Genomic DNA, 22,564 nt, shown 5'->3' with positions numbered 1-22,564 from the left:
ACTGGCTATACTACGTAGCCAGCTGTGTAGCTACGACAGAGCTGCATAGTCAGCTATGTAGCTACGTAGCCAGTCATGTAGCTATTGTTAATATGGCCGACTACTGGCTATACTACATAGCCATCTACAAGAAAGTTAATACTTTCTTGTAGCTGTCTTCTCTTTTCTTCCTTTATAAGTGCCTGTGCTTCGAGTGCCTTCGGATTTCTTCGGATTGTATAAGGTTATTCGATTTGGGTACATGTGAGTCATTTAAATTCCAATCGCGCACCATTCACAATTTTAGGCCAATGACACTGGGTGTTTTGCTTTGATATGATAAATGCTAATTACATGATAAGCTAGTCAGGTGGGTCTGTTGTGTGGCGAATCATTATTCAGAGCCCTAGTCTGAGAGCTATAGAAATATTTTAATATATGAAGCTTCAATAGTTGATCATTTGCCCTATAGCAGGTGCTTTTGGTGTATGCTAAACATAATTTATTGGATTTTGTCATATTCAGATTAATTGTTGTGTCGTGTCCGTCACAAATCTCAAAGTTTATAGATAGTGGTAGGGCATGAATGACCATGTGGATATGCTTACTGCATATCCATATTGTGATGATGATTCCCGGTGGAGCCGCCTTAGTGTAGTGGTTAGCACTGCGGAGTGCTAATCAACAGGTCAGCGGTTCAAACCAAGTTGTGGGATATCAAAAATACATTCAGTAATTCAATTGATTTTGTGGTAAGGAAGACAGCCCTGGCAGAGAAACCCGAAGCAGTAAATGAAAAACGACCTCTGTTGGTTTTCAAGAAAATTCATAAAATGCTCAATTCAAGTAGGCTAATTGGAGAAATCATGGCTCGACATACCTCAAGGCTGGTATGTAAAGGTAAAGAGACCTCTTTGTTTTCGCGTGCTCGAATCAAAACAAGTCCCGCAGCAACTATTATAAATGGAAATAAATAAATCACACTATCCGTGACTGTGAATTACTATCGCTGAAATGGTTCACATTGTAAGGGCTGTCTTCGATGCTCGGTGAAATATCGGTAAAGTTTGACCACTGCAAACGGCCCGTGCTCATCTGTGTTGCTTCGTCGATGCTATTGGTTTATCGGTCGCATAATCAATGATGAATGCCGAAAGAATAAGGTGGACATATGACTATGTAGTGTGAACCAAACACGAGTGAGAACACTCTTAACTAACCCTTTGAGGATACCCATAGGAAAGCCCAATATACTCGTACTACTTTTCTACCAAGTGTCAGTTCTTGACTCAGGTTGAGGTGAAGTACTTGACAGAGGAGTTGAATAAGTACCAGAAGAGCAACGATGACTTGAGACAGAGTTTGAAGCTGATGGAGATAGATAACGAGCTGGAAACTATTAAGTCTAGTATCAGTAGACAACTGACCAATCACGGTACAGGGTTCTTGCTAGCTAGCCAATCATGTTTATTAATACAAAACGTTGGTGACAATTTGCATTTACAAGCTTTATGCGAAAGCATTTGACTTTAACTATCAACTTACACAAAGTGTTAGTAGATTTTATCTGAAAGTATCGATATTTTTCTATCATTTGCGATTGCTCTTGATGATTGAGGTCATCTATGAAATACATGTATACGAAGCCTGATCGCGCTTAAAATGTACAGAAGAAAAATATGTATGAAATGACTCCACCAGTTGATATCAATTTTTGCATTAAAGTTGTAGCGTTACGCTTCTCTATTCTGTAGGTCGACCGCTTTGCAACTATAGATGTCATAATTGCACTTTTGCTTGGTCTGAGCATTTGAACCATGATAATAGTTTTTGTCAATTTTAATCTTGAAACACCCTGGCAGTCAGAGCACCTCAAACATCAAAAACAATCACAAATAATAGAAAAATACCGATACTGTCTGATAAAATCTACTAAAGTTGCGTGTAAGATAGGAAAATTACTTTTTTCTTCTTTTTAAAGAAATGCTCATTTTTAGCTGATAGCATCTCTGTAAGAGACAACTGTGAAAAGATGAATCACTGTTGTAATAGATTACTATCTTAAAGTAGGTCAACGTCAATATCTGTAGAACCTCGGCTGTCACACCGCTTACAGATTGATTGAAAATACTTTTGGTTGCCTTAACACTGTTTGTCAACCTCTTATGTATTGATGTACCGGAATAGCTACACTGCAGTGGGCCCTAAACGCATTGCTTATGATTTTCTAGAACATTCTCTCATAAAAGTGAAGCAGTGGTTTTAGCCAAACACCACGGGCAGTCCTTTAGGAACAGCATTACGATATTGGGAAAGTTTCAATTGAAAATTAGGATGTAGTAGTGCAGAAAGTCTTTTAAGGTGTGAGGTCCAAGCTATGGTTGTTGTGCAGCAGCCGTGGATGTGTGATAAAGTTCGACCATCGCATTGCTTGCATCTCAATCATTACATTTCGTTAGGGAACCTGGATGATAAATTGAAGACTGTAGAGAACAGGGTCGATGCACTGAGCTCTTCTCTTAGCGACTTGCGATCCGCATGGACAGAGTTCTACGGTCAACTGCCACAGTTGCGGCTCATGTACAGCGAGGTGCAGATGATGATCAACATTCTTCCTGCAGGTGAACTTTCATGAGACCTACTCTTTTCTGATTCTGTTTCCTGCTTAGGAGGTGTGGTGTGACCTTGAAATGCCAGGAAGGTTTAAGGAATAATATAATAGCTTTTTGTATTCTGTTCTATGGCAAAGTGCAATTTAGAACTACTTTTCTTAATTTGTATAATATTATATTCAAATGCTGCTGGCCACATATTATACACTGCCAATGCAAGAATTCATGTAATCTTGCCTGCCGAAAAGTTAAGTTACTTTTTGTTCTATTAAAAATGAGAATTTTTGCTTGTTTCATTATCCTTATCTGTAAGCTTGATGAAAACAAGAGTAAACTTCGATAAATACCGTACTTTTCAGACTATTAGCCGCTACTTTTTTTCTGATGATTTGAGCCATGCAGCTTATATAAGAGTGCGGCCAATCTGTGGTTTTTTCTTTCATCGCTAGGGCGCATTAACGGGAATCTCTGGTTAGTGCGCCTCTAGCGGTGAAAGAAAATACGAAACAATGCCTAACGGTACTGTCCCATTCGGCACTAGGTTAAAAAGCATCGATTAATACGGAACAGTGCATAACCGCACTGTTTCGTTTTAAACAGGAAAGTTGCTGCCATGTTAAAGAGCACCGTCCTGAGTTCTGCGGTCTATACAAAGGTGTGGCCTATGTATTGTTTTATTATCATTTTTTTTAAAATAAAGCAGGTGCAGCTTATATAGGGGTGCGGTTTATAGTCCGAAAAGTACTGTAATATATTATTTTGCATTTAAAATGGCAGAAATATGTTATAGCTTATGTCGTATGGTAGAATTAAATTCTTTAATATCAGCAACTTGAGAACATTCCCAGCTATATGGAAAGTACGCTTATATAAAGTTTATAAAGTGTATAAAGTACGGGTAATTTTCTTGATGAATATTAGGCTATCCTATGCAAGGCATTACATGCAAGTTAGTTATTCTCTTATTTAGCCTCAGACTCTTTTGAATTCCTTATGAGTTTGGGCTATAGGATTGACAATTATAGAAAAATAAATATGATTGCCACATATTTTGAACCCTTAAACGAGAGCCTCAAAATATATTTGAACTCAATTGTGTCATCGAATGCAGCAATGAAATAGGTTTGCTAGATGGGTGTGTTATCACCAGCTGCTTAGCCCTTTGAACCCTGGCCGCTTTTGTCAATGTGTATCAGTAACTCTGGGCAATCTGTCCAACGACCAGAGGGCAACCTGTCCAACGACCAGAGGGCAATCTGTCCAACGACCAGAGGGCAATCTGTCCAACGACCAGAGGGCAACCTGTCCAACGACCAGAGGGCAATCTGTCCAACGATCAGAGGGCAATCTGTCCAACGACCAGAGGGCAATCTGTCCAACGACCAGAGGGCAACCTGTCCAACGACCAGAGGGCAATCTGTCCAACGATCAGAGGGCAACCTGTCCAACGACCAGAGGGCAATCTGTCCAACGACCAGAGGGCAACCTGTCCAACGATCAGAGGGCAACCTGTCCAACGACCAGAGGGCAACCTGTCCAACGACCAGAGGGCAACCTGTCTAACGACCCATGTTTTTAAACTTTTATTAAATTTATATAAAATTTCTCATAATACAATAATATTTAATAAAACGCTAGTAAAAAAGTCGGGCAACCCACAGCACACTTCATCAAACAAAAAATAGTACTTCACCATTATTCGGGCTAAAACTATAAAAGTTCGTACGATTTTGTAAAACTTGTAAAACATTTACAGTGACATCATATCCATTTAGCACTTGTTTATCATCATTTCATGACTTAAAATATACTGGAAATTATAGTTAGTATCATAAAATTCTTTATTTGCATCACAACTATTTATGACCTACCAACAAACGAGTCGTATCGATTTTTTCGCGATACCGTTCTAATGAAATTTGTTATTAAAATGAAGAAGGTGGGTAAAGATATTTGAAAACTGTTACAAATGGAAGTGAAAATTTCGATCTAGCGTGCTGTGCAAGAATTAATTTGATTGGTCTCTGCTGCTACTTAGAAACAGCTTTTGTAAACGAAGCCATGTGAATGCCGGAAAACCGGCCTGGCCGTTAGGGTTCAAAGAGTTGATGTTTCTGTGATGGTGTTTTATGATGCTAGTATTTTTATCTAGACTTATAAATTGATGTTGAAATGCCATTAGCACCTGTCTTATTGAAGCTGTGCCTTTAAAATATGATAAATAGTTGAGAATGGACAATTACAATAGTTAAGCCTTGAAATACGATCAAGAGCTAAGGGCAGACAATTACAATAATAGACTGTTGAGAATGACCACTTGGCATGTTGTCAATAGTCATTCGTTAAATGAACAAATTATTTTCCGATGAAATGGCGATGTATCAATTTTTATTGTATGGTGGAGGCAGAGGCAGCTATGACTTGCTCTGTTCCGATATGCTAATCTTTCCCCAGAACCCAACTCGTATATAATATAATAAATAATATATTATATAATATTGGTCATTCCACAGATTGTGATGATGTCTACACAAAAGGCATCGTCAAATCAGGTGTTCAATTAGCCAAGCCAAACAGCAATATGACAGCGGTTAAACTCTTGTGTGATATTGACCTGGATGCAGAGAGGGGCTGGACAGTTATACAGCAAAGACGCAGTGGTGAGTTTACTTACTAACTTGTGTGTTCAAGTCTGTATTAGTGATGCTTTCTAGAGGTGCATTGGTTTGTTATAGGTGGTGCTTTTTAGAGGTTGAGTGGCTGTTCATAGTTGTTGCTGCTAGGAGTTCGTTGGTTTATTATAGGTGGAACCATTAGAGGCGCGATGGTTTATTATAGGTGGCACCATTAAAGGCACATTGGTTTATTATAGGTGGCACCGTTAGAGGTACATTGGTTTGTTATAGTTGGCACCATTAGAGGTGTGTTGGTTTGATATAGGTGACACCATTAGAGGCGCATTGGTTTATTATAGGTGGCAACGTTAAAGGTACATTGGTTTGTTATAGTTGGCACCATTAGAGGTGTGTTGGTTTGATATAGGTGACACCATTAGAGGTGTATTGATTTGTTATAGGTGGCACCATTAGAGGCGCACTGGTTCGTTATAGTTGGCACCACTAGAGATGTGTTGCTTTGCTATAGGTGGTGTTTTTTTTAGTTTCATTAGACATTATGCTCGATGCTTTTCAACAGATTCTTGGCTCTATATAAGTGATACTTTTTAGATTCATTGGTTCAATGTAAGTGGCGCTTGTAAAAGTTTATGGAGACTACAAGGATGCACTTTAGAGGTTCATTACTTTGTTATAGTTGCTGCTTTTCATAATTTCCTCTTTTCATTGCAGGCGAAGCTTTTTAGATGTTGACTAGTTCTTGGTAGGTAGATGCTTTATGAAGAAATATGTTCTATGTAGATGCTCATTAGTTCTTGATAGGTTGATGCTTTATTAAGAACTATGTTCTATGTAGACGCTCACTAGTTCTGGATAGGTAGATGCTTTATCAAGAACTATGTTCTATGTAGATGCTCATTAGTTCTTGATAGGTGACAGTTTTTAGAAGTTCACTCTGTTCAATATAGCTGATATTAAGTTTAAAAGTACTGTTCTTCAGGCTAGCATTGTAGCCTTTTTGATGCAGCCTTTTGCCCAATCGGTGAACGATATGCCCAAAAAGCAATTAAGTATATTAAACGTGATAATTTTCGTAAGAACACTCTGCCTTGGAGATCATACAGTCAGTCGCTGGTAAGTTTTTAGGCCTGAGGTTCTATAGATTTTCACTGATCTGTTTTTGCTGACTGATTGATATTTATAAAGTTGCTGCAGCTGTATTGCCCATACTAATCATCAGAATTCCTTGTTGGCCTTGTTGTTCCTGGGGAACCCATTGTATTTTATGTACATTTTAACGATGTATGAGTTAGATCTTATATGTACATATTTATGGTGAGATAACTCCGAACGTAATTGACATAAAAACTGTCGCTGTAGGTCTGCAGAGTTTCAACCAGAACTGGACAAGCTACCGGAATGGTTTTGGCTCAGTGGACTCTGACGGAGAGTTCTGGATTGGTATGTAGTTAGTCTTTGCAGACCAAAGGCAGCAGACCGTAATGTGGTACTATTAGTTTGTGAGCAATTAGGTTAGGGCATAAGTTGAGTGACACTTTCATACGTAGATAGGAAGCTGGAAGCTTAGTGGATGGTGGGTAAAAACTTTACTGCGCACTTCTGAGCATCTTTCTCAACTTTTGCGATGGTTATTCAGAATATGCTGAAGAACCACATCTGTAGTTTGTTGTCTTAGAACATTCACTGATTTTATTTTGACAAACCGAAGGCATTTATTTTTGGAAAAGTATGTCAAAATTTAACATACCGTAAAACCTCTATTTGAACGCCATGTCACTCTATTTTGCAACCCTTTTCTTATGGTGGCGTTTGTTTAGATGTGAAATTCAAATAAAGGATTGCGCTGTATTTTTCGACTTGTTTGTCAGAGTTTTGGGAGGATTAATGTAACCCTTTTATAGGTGAAGCCATGCAAACGTCCCATATATTTTGTACTCGCTTTTGAGCAGATCGACATTGATGCCGTTGGCCTCAGCATTTTTGCTAAACTGTTTTATATGCGTCAAAGTATCCTACCGAGTTAAACAAGGAACTTCTTTGATTATAAATTATTAGTGCAGTACTATGATTAATTGTTTCGATGGTGTCACTTTCCAAATTATTAAGAAAAAGCGCAAAGCTTTGGAGTATAAAAATGAAGATAACATTCTTAACATTTCCAAGTTAGAATGTGCCGTAACAATGGCTGATATTACGTCGTATGGTATTCCCAAAGAGTATTCTCATCGTTAATCGAAACGCTTCCAAGTCGTCAGGTCAAATTGTAAACTACTTTATGTATGAATCTGAAAACAATGGATATGATTTACACCTTAGTGACTGAATCAAAGTTTAGTTTTGATTACTGTGATGATCGATTTTCTCAGGTACAACCATGGCAACAAGTACAGCATCAATGAAAAAATTAATTGCAATTGATGCCACCGAGTCATTACTAGTACTAGTACTGTTTGTTGTCACTTTTCCACTGATCACTTTCTATTATGGGTTTGTGAAGATCAAGAAATGCCTCAGTGGTGGGCAAATAGTGGTGGTGTTCAATTAGAGGGTGACGCTGTATTTTCAACCCTTCTATAGTGGCTTTCTATCAGAGGTGGTGTTCAAATAGAGGTTTTACAGAAAGTGTAATCAGTGGGATCACTGGTGACTGCTGACTAAACCTAGACATACTAGCCAGGAAGTAGTTTGCTGAGGAAACTTTAAGCTAGTATTTTTTGTTTTTAAATCTTCATTGAAAAGTCAGATTTTTCGTTCTTGCCGTAAATGATAACATCAATGACTTCCTTTTTCTTTATAGAAAACAAGATAAGGCATATCGATCCACAATGCCTAACTTTTCCGATAAAGGTAATTCGATGCGTGTCATGCAGAACGCTTAAAATTTATTAGTGGTTCAAGTTACGAGTAATTAAGTTATGAGTGCTAAATTTAAAATAGTTTTGGCTGAATATCGCTGGTTGTCCCTACCCCTTTCCATGTTCCTTGTAGCAATAGTAGCTATCCCACACAAGCTAATCAACCACACTGTCTTTGTGTTATATGTGCCAAAATGGCTATTTTGTTTATCATGCTTGTAACTGTGTATGGTGTCATGAAATCTCTATGCGTCTGTCTAAATAGTTTCTCTTGGAATTAACATTGACTTTTTGCCGGTTTTGATTAGCCAAATGGCATCAATATTGGAAAATATTAGTGAAGTGGTTCCTCCTGCTTCACCTTTAGCCCCCATAGTGCTTCGTGGATTTTATAGCATTTTAATAGTGATGGAAACTGAAGGAGGGGCGGTTGTCAATATAAGTTTGGCAATCTATATATAAAAGTCCGTGTGTAGTTCACTTTGTCGAGCTACAGTATAGCTATTAAACTAGAAATTCCCCTGTCATACAGCCCACGACCAAAGTGATAATAGAAAAAAGAAAGGGTACTGCCAGTTGAGAAATGCAATATTAGCAGTCAAATGGCACTGCAGTGCATTAGGAGAACTGTAATGGTAGCTGTAATGTACTGGGTGTGGGTGTTATTATGTGCAACAAACAGCAATAATGAAAGGAAAAGATTATGTTTATATCTCTCTCTTGCAATAGGAGAAATGCAGTATCAGAAGTAAAATGGCAAGCTGCTGTGTAATATACACAGGCCAGGCGGTGGGGGGGGGGCTGTATATCATTGGTCATAGCAACCAATATCAAGAAGTTGTGATATTTACCTAGATTTCTGTATTCATGTCTTAAAAATTATGCTGAATTTAAAAATCTAAACAGATTTTAGCTGGTTGTCATAGAAATAGATGTATATCTATAAGAAAATGTAGGCCTATTACTTAATTTTGCAGTTATTAAAAGCGGCTTGGCGATATTGGGCACAGCCACAGTATCATCAACACAATCTTTAGAAAAATAATAACAGTGACACGGCTGTAGCTGGCTGTCGCACGGCTTTATCGGCGTTTCGTTGGCTGGTCTTAATTTTGATTAAAAAAGGCTTGTCAGGTTTTAATGACTTTTCATGTTTTCATGACTTTTTTAATGACTTTTCACTTTTCATGACGTTTTAATGGTTTCATATTGGAATGGAGAATCTGTATCACAGAAGTTTGATCTCGAAACCTCCCGTTCTCCAAACAAATGCCTTACCAATTTAGCTACGGTAGATTGATGGATTATTTGGGCGATATATGTCGCTATGTGGGTGAAAATACCCTACAACTCTCCATTACGACGCGGCGAAATTTTATGCTTGCTCTCCTGTGAGAGCAAGTAGCTCTTATTAGTAAGCTTACTCAAATTAGCCATTGGCAGCGTGCCAGGCTAATAGCAAGTGGCAGACAACTACATTACCTCTCATTGTTTATAAGCTGATTTTTAACAACCGTCCAAGGCCGGAAATTCTAATAGTGAAAAAATAAAAACAAGCTATTATTAACCTCTGTGATTAAAAATTTGATTTCAGAAGCAAACATTGCAAGAAATGTATTAAAAAAAGGTGTTTTGCTGAGGTGAAGGGCATTTTTAGAATTGTTTCATCAAACGACCTTGCCTTTACATTTTCCTTCAAGTCAAAAGGATGAACGGTTAGTTTTGAGTACAGCGATGTGGTGAACCAAATATGTTAATTATAGGCTATAATATTTTGCACAAACTGGCAATATATAACCTACAGTTGGTCAAATGTACGTAGAAATTCACTAATCGTTCCTGTGACCCTCGATAGCTGAGTGATCACTTTAGAGGATTTGTTAGCCTTAGACAGTTTGACGCAGTAGGACTCATCTTGTCTCGTATCAAATGTATGATTTCAACGCATAACTCAAGGCTTTACTACGTCTTGCTTGCTTTGATCTCGGCTGATAAAATGCTGGACCCCAATCAAAGAAAAGCTCAAAATATAAAATGGAGTAAATTTAGTTTAATAGGAAACCTTTTAGGATTGTTTGAAACTCGAGGAATGAGATATATACAGTATTTATTAGTCTGTAATGTTATATTATTGCAGTTCTTCATAAAAGTAGATATGCACAGGTTTAAATTGGCCATACAAAGTCTGACGCATTTACATTTGTAAGCTGCCAGGAAAAGACTTGTGCATGTTATATAGCGAGTTTTGCTTTTTGTTAGTTAAGATTTACATTACCTGTTACAGGAAATGAAGTTTTACACGGGCTGACGTCTAGCAATAATTACACAGTGAGGTTTGATATGTGGACGATCAACGGAACCTACATCTATGCCGTCTATGATCAGTTTAGAGTCTTCTCGGAAGCAGAAGGCTACAAAATGGAGGCTAGTGGTGAGTTTTTGTATTGCACTTGTGTATAAGTCAATGTGATAGGAGATAGGCATAACAACTTTGAGAACTCAATTTACTCTGCCACTCGTTGTAGCTGTGCCTTCTTTGTCCTGATGCTTGCATGTCAATAAGCTGCCAACCACCTGCTTTGTTTATTAGCTTGTATGGCGAAATATTGAGTCTTTGTTGTCGCTCTTATAGAGCTTAAAATTCCAACTTTTGTAATTTTTGCGTTAATATAATATGTTTGAAAAGAAAAAAAACACAAACCAGATTTGTTACAAATTTTCTGACTTGAAACTTAGTAGAGATAGGCACGCAAGTTAATGTGCCTGGTCGAACAAATTAATTGAGTCGATTTAATTCAAATGAATTGGATTGATTCAATTCTCCTGATTTATTTTACTTACTGCCATAAGATTGTCATAAGTCAATTTTTTGGAAAGAATTGATAAAGAATTGGTTTTGCCTATTGAGTGAATTGAATTGAACTGATTCATTGAAGTTAGGATGGGTAAGAATTGAGAATTGAATTGTGGTATTTTACGCTTCCATATTGAATTGATTCTTACTTGATCCATGATGCCAAAGAATTATGAATTGAATTGCTAATTTCTTAATGAGAGCTGAATTTTTAATATAGTCATTTTTGAAAGCCTTAAAACAACTTTAGAAATTGGAAAGTTCTAGAATTTAGCTTCTAGAAAGGTTATAGTCATTTAAAAATTCCAAGTCTGGTCTTGCATATGTACAAGCAAGTCTCCTGAACCTTAGCCATATTAAAAACTTTCTATTAACCATGATAGCACAATTCTTTTTCAAACTGGATATCGTATTGAAGTTCCATGCTTGCAGAACTAAATGGAAAAAAAATCAAATAGAGCAAATAGTTTTCCACACTCTTTCATAGATGTGATGTTTTATAGATAACTGAAGAAACACGCTGGCAGTACACTGAGTCTAATAGAGTGTGCACATTTGTTATGAATAGAAAAACAAATAGTTCTATTGTAAAGTTCTTGTTGTTGAGGAGCTTTGTCTATTTTTGATCCTTTACTAAAAATGTCAATCATTAGAATTAATGTCCTGCCAGCAGCCATTTTTCGTCGTTCATTCAGTTATTAGAAGTGCCCTCGTTCTTGTGACAATATCTCAAAAACTAAAAGTTCACTTGACTCGAAACTAGGGAATTATACCAAGCATGTACCACGCACAAAGCGACCAGAATTTCATAATACTACATTAACCAAAAGTTTAAAAACCAAAGCTAGACTGCAGCCGAGTTTACTCAGAGGATCAGATGGGAACACAACTCCCTGAATTATCTTATGCCCAGGCTGGAGAGTCTTGAAAATTATCATGAAAACACATAAAAAGAACGGAGGAGACATTTGTTATGCAACTAGCAATAATGCAAGTGTGTTATATTAGAAACTACAAGTATTATTAATATAAAAAAGATAAAAATTATGTTTTTCTTTGGTATTTTACCTTATTAGAGGCCGGCTAGTGTGAGATCGGACTTGAGGGAGAATAGAGATGGTCATAAAGACTCAGAATAACTGATTAGTAACTTAGAGGTGAAATCTAAACTGGCATAGCTTAGAGATATTTTATTATTGTAGTATTATATAATCTTTATATTTTATTTTTGGTTTTCACCTTCAGACTTTTGCTTTTACTTATGAATTGTGTTGTTTAAACAATTTCAAATATCGTGTGTCGGAAATTACTTTAAATGCAGAGTCGAATATTTTTACAAACTGTAGATTGGAAATATTGTATGTTGATGTGATTGGCTGGAGCAGGTGTTTAGCTGTAGCCTGATCATGACCTACGATTGTATGTTTTGTCGCCTATATTTTGTAAAAGGTTTTGGCTCTAGGGAATGAGTATTCACTAAACTTATGGCTGATAGATATTATGGATTATCAGAGTTGGCTAGAATAGGAACAACCAGTTTGTAATTGAGTTACAGCATTGTAATAAATTTTATCAGTTTGCTACAATTGATCATAGAAAAGGTTGTATGAGAATACATCACTATTAGTACAACTTGTTAATCTTGTCAGGAGAACACAACTTCAAATTAAAAAGTTTTCTTTTCCCTGTAATTCTTTTGGCCAAACATGGACTTAGCTTTATCTGGAACATTTGCTGCTACCGACATGAAATCATGTCTATTAGCATAAGTGACACACTTATTCTAGCCTGTGCTTCTATCAAACTAACTGTCAGTCAATTGAATGTCATGATTCGCTGATTGGAGGACCTGTAATCCAGGCTAAAATGGAGTTAATATATCAATGGAGTCAATCTGAATACAAGCAGTTATGAATAAAATTATCATATTTTTTGCAACATCAAGTACACTAGAAAGGTTTGGATTAAAAAAAGCACTATGTGCCTTTTAATACACTGCGCCCTGTGCGTGGACTGACTTCTACAATCTGTTGGGTAACTTTAGTAAGTGCACTACTCTCATCAGTTCGCCGAACTTTTCCCTTTAATACAACGAAAACTCCATCTAAAGTATGCAGCAGAGGTGCGCTGCTAACAGCTATTCATGTACTTATTTAAAACCCCCTAAAATAGCAAGTGCTTGTAAAGCTCAGTTTTAACTGCAGGCTGTCCAATCTGTGGCTAAAATGGCAATTGAGCAGCTGCGAGACATTTTACTGTAAATGAGTCAGTGGTCAGAAAACGGGAAAAGCAGGAAATTGAACCACGACCAGTGAGAAGACTACTCCGAGTATTGGCGTAGTCTCTGTTGGCCAACTTTTCCAGCTCTGGCCAACAAAGCGATTTGTTGGCCAGAGCTAAAAGATCAACTGGAACGGTGGGCTGTGAAACAGCGAACAGCCAGACAGAGCAATTCGACTGTCACCATGTGACTGAAGACTTGCGATTGCAGAACTAGATATTGAGCGCTTCCAAGGAAATCTGTCTCATTGTGTTTTCGCTTCATGAGGAGGCAGAAATTTTTGAAACGTGTGTTTGCCTTTGCTGGTGCTTTATTTGCAAATGTTATAAATTTCATCTTATAGTATAGTGCGCTTTATATATTGGTTAAGTACAGAATAGACCACAGAATTAAGACTGCACCCTATGATACAGTGTGCCCTATGGTGTTGAGAATATGGTAACAAAAATGGCTACTAATAAATATATTTTATGTATTGCAAGCACAGTAAAACTATGATTTCTATAAAATTCAAGGAGAAAATAGTACATTTCCGTCTAATGGTCTCACTGTACTTTCCCGGTACAGTCTTTCATAATTCTTTTCGTTGTGCAGTCGCTCAATGAGTAGTGCGTATTACCGATCCCAGTTCATGAAACAGTTTTAATGTTTCCAGGTATGGCGACTATTCCGCATCATCATCAACATATTCCGACGTCCTTTGGCACCACCATATCATTTATGTCATTCATATAGCTATCATGGTTTCATAGATCTCTCCCATATGTCTTGTAGGATACTCGGGCAATGCCACCGATAGCTTACAGCACAGCAGTGATATGAGTTTCAGCACACCAGATGTAGATAACGACTTGAGCTCCACTCACTGCGCTCAGTTCTACACTGCTGGTAAGTTTGGAGAGGTCATTGCTGTTTAGCTTTGCTTTTAGGTGTCACAATGCTGCAGATTTGTCATTAGTAAATTCATAAAGTATCTGGTTAAATTATCAATCTATGTAGGAGTTATCTGTTCATAGCATCATTGCTCGTAGTTATTATTTTGTGAGTTGAAAATGAAAAATAATGATTGCGTATGCAAATTTCATATGTATTCACGAGATTCTCGTGAAAGTCTTCATATTGTGATAGAGACCGGCAAATCCTCATTGTTAGTTACTTTTTAATATGAACTAAACATGGGTGATCTAAACAATCCATGACTACTCGAACAAAGGTAGCTTAATCTGCCCACCTGCACTAGTTATGGGTACATTTATTTAAGAGTTGTCCTCTTTTATTTCTGCATTCATTGGAAATATAGAGGAGACAAATCTAATAATGGTTTGGACAAAACATCAATTTTCACATTGACACTTAGCCTCCACATTCACAACTCGATGTGGAAGCATCACAGTATTTTCACAGTATATTAACAGGATGCTTGCTCAAATACAGTCTGAGCTTTTAGTTCCTCATGAAATTTAAGGACCAAATCCATCACTTACTTGCCCAGAAAAATATTTGCTCACAAGGGTCTTCACCCAGTCAAACCTCAACTTGCAATCGGCTTTGCACCTACAGCCTCAAATTTGAGCAAAGATTTGTCTTGAATTTGTACGATGTCTGACATTTCTCATGATATTATTTTATAATATTTTATATTACAATTTTAGATGTAGAAGTGTAAAAGGTGATAGAAGTTAAAACTAGAATATGAAAATGATGGAAATATTCAAATTGAGTATAGAACATTTGACAGTTTTTTGTGCTCTGGAATGAATGAAATATTAGGCATTCTTATCTGAATGGCTCTAAAATACAAGTTTTGCAATCGAGCATATGCATGTAAACGGATTGACTTCTTGTTTTGAGGTTTGACTGTACAGGTATAAACACACTAGTTTACAACACCAGTCTCTGTTGTAAACTTTAGTAGAACTTAAAAATAAATTGAAAATAGAATCCATAAGAACAAATAAAACTGACTAATACAAAAATAGAAATAAAACTGACTGAGCGCACAAATAACGACATGTTTAGTTGCTGCTGTTGGCTAAAGGTATAAACACACTAGGCGATATTTAGAGCGATATCGCGCTGTGTGGCGCTAATCTGCGCTAGAATTCACTCAGCGTGCTCATGCAGAGCGATAACGTTAGACTTTCTCTACACAACTTTATCGCTAGCGAGATCCATTTCGATTGGTTGGCTTTTACCAGAATGCAACTTTATGGCGGGTAATTATTTCTTATCGCTGTTCACCAACGTACAGCAGCGACAATTTGCTATTTTGTTACGATTGAAACATCTTCAGAACAAACACGGGATTGTTCATAAATTTAATAATCGCCCTCCCAGTCCTGTACACCATAACAAACAAAATTACAAAAATCTGAGTTGAAAACCAACATTTGGAGTCAATCGTTGCGCAGGTTGACCACCTTGAGAACGGTAAATATTTAATATATTAAGTATAAAAAACTACTACAAAATGAAATATGTTTAAAAATAGTAAAAAATATTAGTTAAAAATACAATAATCGTTTTTTCTTATGTCTCCTTGTAGTGTAGGCAGTGTACAATCCATGAAAGTGAGATAGGTTTAATAACAAATGCGTAAGTTGTTTACGTTGTCGCCTAGACGGCGCCATATTGACTAACCTAGATTTATTAACATCCGAAGAAACTAATGATACAGAATTTTTTTGGCAGTTTGTGGGCGTGCCAATTATATTGTATGCTAGTGAATCGCTCAAGTGTGTTTATGCACACGCCAGCGATATCTCCGCCCTCCTCATGACGCTCGCGATAAAATCGCCTAGTGTGTTTGGACCTTACTTGTTATCATAGGCGCTTTAGAGAAGAATTTACATACAAATTGTTCATAGATTTTATCAGAAAGTGTCGGTGTTTTCTATCATTTGCGACTGTTTTTGATGTTTGAGGTGATCTGACTGGCAGGATGTTTTAAGATGGAAATCGACAAAAAATAATTGAAGTATAATGATATTCTAAAGATTAAAAATTTCGATTGTTTTGTACTATAAATATGTTATCTCATTCCAGGTTGGTGGTACAAGCACTGCCAATATTGCAACCTTAATGGTCGGCACACGGTTGGGATCATCTGGTTCAACCATGAATCCGACAGATGGATGGAACTCAGGCAGACCTCCATCAAAATTTCTAGGCATCACTCAGGCAGATAAACCCAGTACATGTCATGTTAGAACTGTTTATTTTACTAGATAACTTTAGGTAACACAACTCTCCGAAGAGATTACGAGTAACTCATTTAATCTAGTCACAAGGGAGAATAACTCCAGTTTTTTACATAATCATTATACTCACCAAGTGCAATTATCTTTGTGCTTGTTTTTATCAATCAATTTTATAAAATCTTAATCTATAACAAAAAGTCTTACCCATGTCTATGTGACTATAAGTATGTCTATGCATTACTCATGTCTGTGTAACTATACTCTGCCAAACGAAGTTGGTGTAGCAGCCATTATTTTGTCAACTATCACATTGTAAATTATGTAATCCCTTTTTGTTGGACGAGGTCTAAAACGGTTTGCATGTAGGTAAACAAAATATAACATTTGTAATGGCTTTACAAATAGTCACTTGGTAAAATTGGTTGCAAATCCATCCCAAGCTCGTCGCTAGGGTGGTTTTGGATTCCCTGTGCGTATGCAATAGAGGACTTCATTTCAGAATCCAACTGCTATTCCTTCATGATTTAAAAAAAATGGCGATTTCACCTCCACTGGAAATAATTAAGTTGGGTACAGTGATAATAGATAAGTTCATACATGTTGACACATCTTTGAAAGTTCGCGATCCCAATTAGCCTGTCTTGACAAACTGTTGTTTTTGCGGAGTTGTCACCCCGTCGAGCGGGCGAGCAACACAACAGCTTGTTACAAGACGTACTGCACCTGATGCATCAGCTGCACTTATAGGGAGTTGTTCTCTTCCGTCTATGCTGCTTGGTTGCGATGTTATGTCGTCGCTCCATTGGTAATCATAACGGATTTCGCGCAAGTCTTATGTAGAAAAGAATAAGATTACAATGTTTAATCAGTGACGAGTGTCTGCGGTAAACCTTAGTAAAACATGAAACAGTGTTTTGTTAAATGAATGTATGGGTTGCTATTGACAAGTAATTTTTAATACATTTAAAAGTTGATAGAAATGTTGCCGTAGTAAATTGTTTGAATTGTAGTTTTATGGTTATCAAGAATAAATCTGTAAAGCCACAACCTTTCGCTGACTGCAACACGCACATAATACACCACAAAATATGATAATATGAAATATAATAAACACCACCAAATATGTTTTCGGTGTTTTATTTCTCTTATCCCTCTAGGGTATGCGTAAGAAACCCAAAGGTCAGGCCCGTATTCCCTGGGGCGGCTGAGCCGCCCCAACTTTTTAGGAACTTTCTGCGGCTAAGTACAGTCAAACTCGGATAACTCGCCCTCGGATAAAATGTAACATTTCATCTCAAATACAAGGTTAACTCGAACGGATTTGTTTGGTCTGTTCACACGCAATGATAAATTGCTTCAGATAACTCGACCTCAACATCATTTATTCGAAAAGCTATTTGCTTAACGGCTATGGAGACGGTTTTTATCGCTGTAGAATATCACTTTATTCGAAGCCATAGAGACAAACATCAACTTTTAGTAGTTCTTAGGCGTCATTATTATCATCATCAGTGGCAAAATATTCTTGTTAACAACTTTTATAAAGGTTTGTAAAATATCAAGTTTTACCAAACAGCCGCTTGGCCATGTCCCATCGAAAGCGTGAAAACCTCCGTATGAACTTAAAATAAAATGGGCAAAATTGATCTTTGTTAAAACGCTATAAAAAAGATGTCTTTTTTCTGAGCGTTTTAACTGCGATCAAGTTTTGTTTATTTTAATTTAAAAATGTCTCGTCAGTCACATCACTTAAAACAGTAAATCTCGAAAAATGTTGATACTTTTCGATAAAATTTTTTAAAACTTACATGAGAGGCCCGGCTGAGACCCTACATAAGAGAAACCTGTTGGGGGCTTACACCATCCCCCTCCACACCCCCAGGAGTTCATAACTAGTTGCCTAACATTAGCCGCCCCAACTTGCAACCAATGAATACAGGCCTGCCAAAGGTATCGTAAGATGATTGCATGAGAGCTCATGACGCGTAACGATCACAAGCTGGCTGCACGGCTCTTATCATAGTAAATATTTAGACTAGCGTAAGTTACTCAAATTAGTTACGCAAATGTACTGCCTGACAATTTTGAGCCAGGTGCATCTCTAAAGAACATAAATGATGGAGCAATAGTTATATAAAACAAGACAACTAGCTCTTCTGAGGTTACCTTAGCAGACTTAGAAGCTTACTTATTCTACTACCTTAGCAGAATAAGTTGATTTTTACCATGTCTGTTAAAAGCACAGGTCAAAGGTTGAGACGATAGATTGCTAAAACCAGAATTTGAGTTCACGACATTAAGTTTGGTAGACCAACACACTAACAACCGTACTAACGGACCACCAGACATTTGAGAATAATTGTGGTGATATTTCTGTGGCTTCATCAACACACAGCGGCGAAGGCTACCAGGCTACAAGTACATAATGAAAATATACATACATATGGAACTGTCTATTTCTTAAAGGTTGGTTCACACTATTTCGCCATTAGTCAGCGTTTTTCCTTTCAGCATTCATCGTCGATTATGTGAACCGTGACCGACGGCATCGACGCAGCATCACGGACATGTCGGGAACGTTTGCAACTGTCAAACTTTCCCGATACTTTGCCAAGCATCGACAACCGCCTTTCAAATGTGAACCATTTTGTCGATGGTAATTCGTGGTCGCTGTTAGCGTGAATTATTTATTTCCATTTATGACCATTGCTGCGAGATTAGTTTTTGATTTCAGGCACTCGAAAACAAAGGTTTCTTTGCAAAAATTTAAGAAGAAACGTGAGAACACTACGCCACGGGGTATTTATTGATGCAAACGCGGATGGGTTTGTGATAGTCTGAACATTGTTATCACCGACGATCCCCGAAGGCATTGTGGCATAAATGCTGAGATGTGGTGATATAGTGTGAACCAGCCTTTAGTCGACACAGCACACAGACTACGAGTACATAATGAAAAGATAATCCGTAAGAATACATACAGAGCTGTCTATTCCTTAAGACATCATGTTTATAAAAAAGGGCGCAAATGGAACAATCTCAATGTCAATGATAGGCTTACAGCATTACGACTATTCAGATGCATAGAGATATAGATGCATAGAAACCAGAGAAAACATCTCAGTTGATGAAATTGATACATAGAATTTGTGATAATTGTCAAATTTAGAGGTAGAATCAATACATAGTAGAGTTAACACAGCGCACAAAATTCGTTGCACATGTCCCAGAATTAATTTGCAAACATCCCAGAATTCATTGCACAAGCACAATTTAATCCATGTGTACTATAGCCTGCATTATTTATTGGTTAGATATTCCCGAAGGTGTGCTATTGCAATTGGTTGTTTCGCAACGAAATCCTCGTCAAACTGAAGAGCACCAGAAGTTGATAAATCACCGAGATCGATCTGGGATAGGTAGGTTACCATAGAGTAGATATGTTTGTTCTTGCTCACCACTGGTTCAATGATCCAGCCACTCGTGCCAAACTGCAAGCATGACGGCAAAATTACATTAACAATAGCTACTTTCTGACCTTTTGTTACCAGCTTAGTTCGTATCCAGCGTTCAAGCATTTCCTAAATCCTTACTGGCTGCACAGGTACTTTACAGTGGTCAGTTACTGACCTGTTTACAGTTGTCAATCACTGATGTGTTTACAGTTGTCAATCACTGACCTGTTTACAGTTGTCAATCACTGACCTGTTTACAGTTGTCAATCACTGACCTGTTTACAGTTGTCAATCACTGACCTGTTTACAGTTGTCAATCACTGACCTGTTTACAGTTGTCAATCGCTGAGTTAAGCCATGACTCAGCTTGAGCATTTGCACTGATGTTTTCATCACCATACTTGATGCATTTTCATGTTATGCAGACTTTTTATTGACCAAGAGATTGATTGAGGTCATTCTTAACAACTTTTTTATTCTCATTAGCAATGAAAAACAAAAATCGGTAGTAACCTTTACTATAACTACAGTTGTGTCTGTTTGTTCAAAGCCACGCTAAAAGCATTATGGAAAAAAGATAACCTCTCGCAGGAATTGAACTAGGATATTTCATTTTGCAGCCGGGCACGCTACAGCTGCAACACTTGACCACCTTGATGAATTCAAGAATAACTGTATATTCTTATTACACATGACGATCTACGATTATGGTTCGTATTTCTAACAAAATATAACTTGCCCAACCATGATTAGCCGAAGAGTGAATTAACACTCAACGATAAACCTAGAATGTCATTGGAGGAAGTGGGCTACATGGCAACAGCGATCTTCCCATCAGTAGTTGGTTCAGCAGCCCATGATTGGTCAGAACCGGCTACCATTGCTCGCAACATTCCAAAACAGATGCAGTCTAAACCCAAGATTATTTTGGCTCATTGTAAATTTGGTGAGCGTAGCATAATAAATCATCGCTCCGAATACACTAACAGCAGGCAACGAATGACTGCATATACTCGTGGATGAGTCAAGTTTCTGAGAGACAATTTTAGGGTAAAAATTGTGTGGTCGACTTATACACGAGTAGTGTTTATGGACTTGTGGCTTCCGAGTCAAATAAAATGTTAATATGAATAGAAAACTCTGTTACTATACATGCAATGTACACATCGTGGTACGCAGTCTTAACATACACTCATAATAATAATGGTACTTCATCATATCAATTTAAAGTTACTTCATAGAATCACCTGTATCAAATATCAGGGAAAATACGGTATATTACCAGTAAGCAAGCTTACAAAAGCAATTTTAATCATAACATGTTGCGCTGTACTGCCAACGACTAGTTTTAGATTTAACATGTAATATATTTGGTAAAACGTTAAGAAAGTGTTAAGCGAAATTTTACAACCGTAAATATTAAATAGACTCTATGAATAACTCTATCAATATTTGCTTAATGTTTGTTTACTAGCTACAGAGGAAAAGATGCGATTGAGAACTGGCAATGCTTAACTCACGATTTAGCGCACAGTCATTTCAGTAATAATACCAAAGCGAGCCGTTTCAAACCTCGTTTAAAACATATATGAAGGAACTTTATTTATTGTATCGAGTAAAAAACCTGAAATTTTTAAAAATTATTTTCCAGATTTTTCACATTTCTGATTTTGGATAGCAAAACTCTATAATAATACAATGATTTATAATAATGCAAATTATTGTCGCAAAATCCATTGTTTTTTTTACGTCATCAAGTCGTTTGCACATGTGCTCGTTTACGAAAAAGCCGCCATATTTGTTGAAAACGATCGTTTTTCTTTTATTTACTAGTACTTTTAGGTGTTGTTTTGATAATATAATAAAAAAATTGCAAACAAAAGCATTGTTTTCAAAATATCATTGCAAAAGCTTCGTGTTTTTAACGATAAAATTGTCTATAAAGATGGCCAACAACGATAAAATGACATCACGAAAAATGAAGGATACTTATCGATGTATACATGAGTATAAACTGTATTTTAGTTTGTAGCATCCTAATCCATTTGTAAAGTTGCAAACCATGAATCAAATTGATCATCAAAGAAAGTCAAATACATTATCAGCCAATTAAGGTGGAAAAAGAAACTTTACCAACATGAGAAATGTTTGAACATTTTAATGCAAAAGTACTTTGTACCTGTAACAAAGAGTTTAACCCTTTAAACCCTAATGACCAGCTTTCCGGCATTGCATAGGGTGTGTCAGAATCCCTAACGGCCAGAATTCCGACATTCACATAGGTCTGTTTATAAAAGCTGTTTTTAAGTAACAGCATAAACGAAATTTCACTTCCATTTCTAACAGTTTTCAAATATCTTTATCTACTTCCTTTGTTAATATAAAAAACTTTTTATTGGAGCGGTATTACAAAAAAATTGATACAACTCGTTCGTTGGTAGGTCATTAATAATTGTGATGCAAATAAAGAATTTTATAATACTAACTATAATTATCCAGTATATTTTGAGCCATGAAATGATGATGAACATGTGACCATTGGATATGATACTACTGTAAATGTTTCTACGAGTTTTTTAAAATTGTACAAACTTTTAAAGTTTTAGCCCGAATAATAGTGAAGTACTGTTTTTTCCTGTTTGATGACATTTGCTGTGGGTTGCCCGACTTTTTTACTAGTGTTTTACTAAAT

General features: G+C 36.9%; 2 protein-coding genes across 3 annotated transcripts in view; one reads left to right on the top strand and one right to left on the bottom strand.

Moving 5' to 3' along the window:
• LOC137398537 (protein scabrous-like) overlaps nucleotides 1–17,038 on the top strand; it is a 72,244-nt gene extending 55,206 nt beyond the window's left edge. The window contains exons 13-19 of the mRNA XM_068084663.1: nucleotides 1,273–1,414; nucleotides 2,439–2,600; nucleotides 5,105–5,251; nucleotides 6,587–6,667; nucleotides 10,367–10,513; nucleotides 13,992–14,105; nucleotides 16,263–17,038. Of these exons, the coding sequence (XP_067940764.1) occupies nucleotides 1,273–1,414; nucleotides 2,439–2,600; nucleotides 5,105–5,251; nucleotides 6,587–6,667; nucleotides 10,367–10,513; nucleotides 13,992–14,105; nucleotides 16,263–16,405 (936 nt within the window). The 3' untranslated portion in view covers nucleotides 16,406–17,038. The remainder of the gene's footprint in view (nucleotides 1–1,272; nucleotides 1,415–2,438; nucleotides 2,601–5,104; nucleotides 5,252–6,586; nucleotides 6,668–10,366; nucleotides 10,514–13,991; nucleotides 14,106–16,262) is intronic.
• A 2,347-nt stretch (nucleotides 17,039–19,385) lies between these two features.
• The window catches only part of LOC137398633 (stAR-related lipid transfer protein 9-like), a 51,321-nt gene continuing 48,142 nt past the window's right edge, over nucleotides 19,386–22,564 (bottom strand). For both annotated transcript variants that reach the window (XM_068084810.1, XM_068084812.1), the window contains exon 14: nucleotides 19,386–19,908. In XM_068084810.1, the coding sequence (XP_067940911.1) occupies nucleotides 19,717–19,908 (192 nt within the window). In that variant the 3' untranslated portion in view covers nucleotides 19,386–19,716. The remainder of the gene's footprint in view (nucleotides 19,909–22,564) is intronic.

Source organism: Watersipora subatra, chromosome 6 (assembly GCF_963576615.1).
Source record: "Watersipora subatra chromosome 6, tzWatSuba1.1, whole genome shotgun sequence".
NCBI classification, from domain to species: domain Eukaryota; kingdom Metazoa; phylum Bryozoa; class Gymnolaemata; order Cheilostomatida; family Watersiporidae; genus Watersipora; species Watersipora subatra.
Note: the sequence above shows the minus strand (reverse complement) of the source record. Positions and strands in the feature narration are given on the sequence as shown.